The 6,177-nt window shown below is 36.3% G+C and overlaps 1 protein-coding gene across 1 annotated transcript; it reads left to right on the forward strand.

Annotated features, from left to right (window-relative positions):
* Positions 1–564: 564 nt before the first annotated feature.
* Positions 565–3,753, forward strand: LOC101901338 (ATP-binding cassette sub-family F member 3). Its single transcript, XM_005175430.4, has 8 exons — positions 565–1,284; positions 1,365–1,582; positions 1,638–2,285; positions 2,342–2,515; positions 2,574–2,754; positions 2,819–3,128; positions 3,198–3,289; positions 3,364–3,753. Exons 1-8 carry the CDS (start codon positions 940–942, stop codon positions 3,514–3,516), a joined length of 2,121 nt encoding a protein of 706 aa, XP_005175487.1. The 5' UTR covers positions 565–939; the 3' UTR covers positions 3,517–3,753.
* Positions 3,754–6,177: the final 2,424 nt, after the last annotated feature.

Raw genomic sequence — 6,177 nt, forward strand, 5'->3', positions numbered from 1 at the left:
TTCTTAAAATATTTAATTTTAATGCTTTCACATTATTCCCCTGAATGTATAGTTTTTTGCTGTTGGTCCTTATCTTTCAACACTTCAAGCAATAACTAGAAAATCGTGGAAAAGGCAACATCCCTTTCAAGTTGAACCCAAAAAGCATACATACATAAAGTATTAAACATTTTGCAATTTTAGGAAACATGAAATATACGAATATTTTATCTAACGTGGTGTCGCTGTTCCTTAACCGCAAAAAAGTTTTCGAACCATCGCCCTTGGTGTTTTGTTAAGTACAACGGCGATTTTTTTTCTATTGTTAGGCAAAAAATTATTAAAAAAAAAGGGGTATACCTATTATATATCACGAAATGGAATTAAATCACAAAACGTCATAACGAATTTGACACTTGTATTACTTTAGAGTCAAATCAGTTGGGACTTGCTGTTACCTGTAATAATTATACCATGGCTAAACGTTTAAATTGTTTTTAAATAGCTTCCGTTAAAATTCTCAACCTGTTCTACTGTTTTAAGAGCTACCATTTTACTGTGACTGCTAAACGTAATAAGAATAAGAGAACACTTTTGACAGTTCACGCATTGCTGGGGACGTGTGGTTTGATTAATTTTTGTTGGGAATTCAGAAAATTATTAAAAATACAATTGTAGCGTGTTCCAGAGTGTTAAAGATAACTTAAACAACAAACTGTAACTCACGCTCATCTGAATTTCACAAAATAAATTTCAATAGAATTAATCAACAAACGAGAGCTAGCAGACACACGTCACTTGGCAGCAACTGGTGAGAGTTGAACTCGGTGGATTCTGCAAAAGGGGTATTTCGGTTTTTCACGGTCACATAAATACTCGCCATTGGAAAAATCATATATCTAGACCACAATTTCCTTTTCCATTCATCCATACGACAAGAGCAACAGCGACGCCAATAAAATGAGTAAATTTACTGCAATCCTGAAAAAGGAATTCCCGGCCATGGACAATGAGTCGAAGGATTATGTTGAGGGTGTGCTCGAATCCATTGAGGATTTTGAAACAGCTGATGACATCTACGATGCTGTGGGTGATATATTACAAAGTGTCAACAGTGAAAAGTCCGAGGATGATGTTCGTCAACTGTGTGAGCAATTTTTTAATATCATGAATATTGGCAATAACAACACCACCCAACAAAAGGTGCTCAATGCTCCGGTAAATATTGCTGAAATGGCCAAAAATATGGAATCCGGTGACAGTGACATGCACAGCATATGGCTGGTCAATAAAGATGCTGGCAATGTAGGTATTTATGATAGCTTAAACTCATTAAAAGATCTCCAAGAATTTGACTTTTAAAAAAATGATATATTTTATTGCAGAAAGTTGATGCCAAAAAATTGGAGAAAGCCCAGGCCAAGCTACAACAGAAACAAGAGAAGCGGCAAGATGCCAGTAAGGGGCCTCAGGCTCCAGTTAAGTTACAGCAAGCCACAGCTTCCCAGGTTACGAATAAAAAAGCCACAAAAATGGATGCCAAGGGAACAAATCGCTCCATGGACATTAAAATTGAGAACTTTGATTTGGCATTCGGAGACAAGTAGGATTATGTTTGATTTTTAATGATAAACTATTATTAATTAACTTCCTTTAAGGGTACTGCTGCAAAATGCCAATCTCCTTTTGTCGTTCGGGCGCCGCTATGGGCTTGTGGGTCGTAATGGTTTGGGAAAAACCACTCTATTACGTATGATATCCGAACGTCAATTACAAATACCTTCGCACATTTCGGTACTTCATGTCGAACAGGAAGTTGTGGGCGATGATACACCGGCCGTTGACAGTGTGCTTGAATGCGATACCGAACGTACCAGACTATTGGCCAGAGAAAAGGAAATTATGTCACTGTTGAATAGCGGTACCCAGGATGCAAAATTGAATGCCGAACTGAGCGAAGTGTATACGGCATTGCAAAACATCGAAGCCGACAAGGCAGTGGCGCGAGCATCTGTGATTCTAAAAGGTTTGGGTTTCGACACCGACATGCAACAGAGACCGACCAAGTCATTTTCCGGTGGTTGGCGTATGCGTTTAGCTTTGGCCAGAGCTTTGTTTTCACGACCCGATCTGCTGTTGCTTGATGAACCTACCAACATGTTGGATATTAAAGCCATTATATGGTTAGAAACGTATCTGCAAACTTGGCCCACCACCATATTGGTTGTTTCCCACGATCGCAACTTCCTGGATACCGTACCAACAGATATTATTCACTTACATTCCCAACAACTGGAAGCTTACAAGTACGAACTTCTATATAACAATGAAAATTAAAGTAATTTCCTCTTGTCTTTCCTAGAGGCAACTACGAACAGTTTGAGAAGACCAAAAACGAAAAGCTGAAGGCCCAAAGACGTGAATATGAAGCCCAAATGGCCCATAGACAACATGTCCAAGAGTTTATTGATCGTTTCCGTTACAATGCAAATCGTGCCGCTTCGGTACAATCAAAAATCAAAATGTTGGAAAAACTGTAAGTTTTTGCGGAATATATCGATATTTGATTTAGTTAAAATTGAATTTGAATTTAGGCCTGAATTGAAACCAGTTGAAAAGGAAGTTGAAGTCAAACTGAAATTCCCCGATGTTGAACCATTAAATCCACCCGTGTTGGCAATATCCGACATTGAATTTAGATACAATCCAAAGGATACCTTACCCGTCTTTAAGAATGTCAATCTTTCAGCTACCTCAGACTCAAGAATTTGCATTGTATGTATGCGATTTTAAGGTGCGTGTTTTTGTAATTACCTAACCTATGCTTTGCATTCAACAGGTTGGTGAAAATGGTGCAGGTAAATCGACACTGTTAAAAATTATTGTGGGTCAACTGACAACCCCACTTGGTAACATAACACTTCATCGCAGTCTCAGAATAGGTTATTTCGCCCAGCATCACGTTGATCATTTGAATATGAATTTGACATGTGTCGGGGTATTGGCTGAATTGTTTCCCGGCAGGCCCGATGAAGAGTATCGCCGTCAACTCGGTAGTTTTGGTATATCCGGCACCTTGGCTTTACAAAGTCTGGCCAGTTTGTCGGGAGGACAAAAATCCCGTGTAGCCTTGGCGAAAATGTGTATGGGTATGTATGGATTTGTTTTAATTTCGTACTTTCGCAGTGGACACAAATATCAAATCTTTTGCATTTCAGCTGAGCCAAATTTCTTAGTACTCGATGAACCTACAAATCATTTAGATATCGAAACAATAGATGCCCTAGGAAAGGCCATTAATGCTTTCAAGGTTCGCAATTTTGCGCAATTTTCCATAACACAATATATAATGTTTTTTTTTTTTTTCAATGTATCTTCCTTTAGGGTGGTGTCATTCTGGTATCTCACGACGAACGCCTCATTAAGGTTGTTTGCAAAGAACTATGGGTCTGTGGCAATCGAACTGTACGAGCAATCGAAGGCGGCCTAGATGAATATAAACGTGAAGTCTACAAAGAAATTGAAGCCAATAGTTAAATGACTGTTTGTTTGTCCACTGAATTAAAGCGGGGTTTCATGTTAACAGAAAAAATGTCCTAAACTTATACAAATATTCATAAACTAAGGCCAACAATAAAAAATGAAAGTTTTTTTTTTTGTAATCTATACACATGAGATTAAGTGGAATAAAGGTTGGCCTTGACATTAAGTAAAATAGAAAGAATTTATTTAATAAATAATATTGATGCAGAAAATTCGACTCACCACAACAAATACACTATTGTAATAAATTTGTTTATAAGCAAAAAAAAAACTGGAGATATCTTTTTTATTTTTTAAAACATAAAATTTATTTATTTTAACATTGACATGCAAAATAATCACCCTGCCGTATTATTCAAATACGCATGGTTCATGCCAAGGCTACATAGGGTAGTCCAGGACATCTACTGTGGACAACAATTTATGCACTGTTGTGATTTGACTCTGCCAGATGGGCTTACTGGCCGGCCTTATGTAGGCCATGATCCAAACCTGTAATAAAAGAAAGGATATTTTTAGAAAACTATTTTAATTCTTTTTAATGTGGGCTCTTTCAATCCCAAACATTCACACTTTTCTATTAACCCTTTTTATCATGGCAGAAGAATACAGGTAGATGCATCAACGCTTGGGAACATTGATATGTCAAATTTTATACCCTACACCACAAGGTGGTCAGGGTATTATGTCTTTGTGCATTTGTTTGTAACAGGCAAAAGGAAACGAGATAGACCCATAGTTCCTTTTGATGATCTGCATAGAATCACATTCTGAGTCAATGTATGCATATCCATGTATTTTTGTAAACAAAGTACAGGTCGCATTTATTGCCCAATCCAGATGATATTTTGCACAGATCATTTGTTTGGCCCAAGGACGAACCCTATTGAAATTGGAGATAATCGGTCAAAATTTAGATATAGCTCCCATATATATCTTCGTCCAATTTACCTTTTATTGTGCACCAAACGAGTAATATCAGCCCGAATTGAATGGAATTTTGCATATAAACCCAAATTAGGCCTGAAAATAAGTATACCAAATTTTATCGAAATCGGCTCCCATATATATTGTTCATCCGATTTGTTATTTTTGTTCTCCGCAGCCGTAATATGCACTCTGCAACAACAATATTTGGGGAAATATTTCAAATACAGCTCAGAAATACATTTGCCAAATTTTATCGAGATCGGTTCAGATTTGGATATAGCTCCTATATATAACTTCGTCCGATTTACCTTTTATTGTGCACCAAACGTCTAATATTTGTCTAAATGGGATGGAATTTGGCATTTACGACCGAATTGAGAAGCTAGTATATCAAATTTGGTGAATATCGGTTCAGATATAGCTATAGCCTCCATATATATTGTTCATCCGATTTATTATATTTGTTACCCACAACCGTAATGCACTCGTAACAACGATATTGAGGGAAATATATCAAATATAGCTCAGAAATATATTTGCCAAATTTTATCGAGATCGGTTCAGATTTGGATATAGCTCCCATATATATTTTTGTCCGATTTTAAATTAATTGTGCACCAAATGGGCAACACAAGTCCGAATTGGAAATATATATATTTTTAATAATTTTTACAAATTTGAATAATTTTTTATTCAAAATTTTCAATTCCCAAAATGATTTGACAGTTCATTGTCCCAGCAGCTGTGTCGATGCGATTACCTGTATTCTTTTTATTTCCTATGTACTCCACTTAATGAGTTTGAAATATTTATCTTTATATGTTTAAGTCCTGAGTTATGGAATAAACAACTGTTTTTACGTTCCAAGGAACGTCAAAAATAAAATATTTATTTTTTTTTTTAAATCTGCCACTCGTCATACGAACATATTTTAGATATGAAAATAGATTTTATTTAAAAAATGACAAGGTCGAATTCGTCAGAAAAGGGTTGCCATATTCAATTTAGCAAATGAGTTTACCTTTATTGTTTTGCATGCGATATTGTCGCAGCCAAATGAAATTTTGAAGACAAATTCTACAATTCCATTATCAAGTCTTTCCTTACTTAAGAGCAAATCAAATCATTAATATTTTTTTGAATAACCATACAGCCATACAGGGTAAGATGAAAAAACTGCAACCAACTACAGACTGCTATCATTTCTAATCCACTCATCCAATAGCTGTTAAAATTATTCCAGTGACAGCTCATTATATTGTTAACAAGTTTGGATACAAAAGCATTTGGTGAGAATTTTCCAGAAAATAAGTTATTCGTGATGAAAATCAAGCGTAATGGTGTGATTTCTTTATATTTGGCTGAAAACCACAAGTGGATATCCGTTAGAGCACTCCAGCATTTAAATGTGAATAAATCTTTTATGTCTCGTACCATCGCTCGTTACCGTGATACTGGTAGCGTAGCCCGATGTCAAGGAGGTGGACGGAAGAAAACAGCAACATCAGCAGAAATGGTTCGAAAGTAAAGAAGCGACTTGATCGTGAGCTGAACATATCGCAATATTCCATTCGGCAAATGTTGAAAAAAAGAGCTCAGGGTAAAGCCATTTAAATTCCAAAAAGTTCAAGAACTTACACCGCACCAGAAAGAAAATAGACTCAAAAGAGCTAAAGAGTTGCTTCGCTTGGCCGAAAATGGTGAACTGTCGAATTTGGTTTTCTC

The sequence above is a fragment of the Musca domestica genome, unplaced genomic scaffold, assembly GCF_030504385.1.
Source record: "Musca domestica strain aabys unplaced genomic scaffold, Musca_domestica.polishedcontigs.V.1.1 6, whole genome shotgun sequence".
Classification (NCBI taxonomy): Eukaryota; Metazoa; Arthropoda; class Insecta; order Diptera; family Muscidae; genus Musca; species Musca domestica.

What these genes read in the sequence shown, in the direction of transcription:
- LOC101901338 (XM_005175430.4), top strand. Translation starts at nt 940, where the DNA reads ATGAGTAAATTTACTGCAATCCTGAAAAAGGAATTCCCGGCCATGGAC. An exon ending in CAACAACTGGAAGCTTACAA is followed by an intron (nt 2,286 to 2,341) that starts GTACGAACTTCT and finishes TGTCTTTCCTAG; the next exon opens with AGGCAACTACGAACAGTTTG. An exon ending in AGGCCATTAATGCTTTCAAG is followed by an intron (nt 3,290 to 3,363) that starts GTTCGCAATTTT and finishes ATCTTCCTTTAG; the next exon opens with GGTGGTGTCATTCTGGTATC.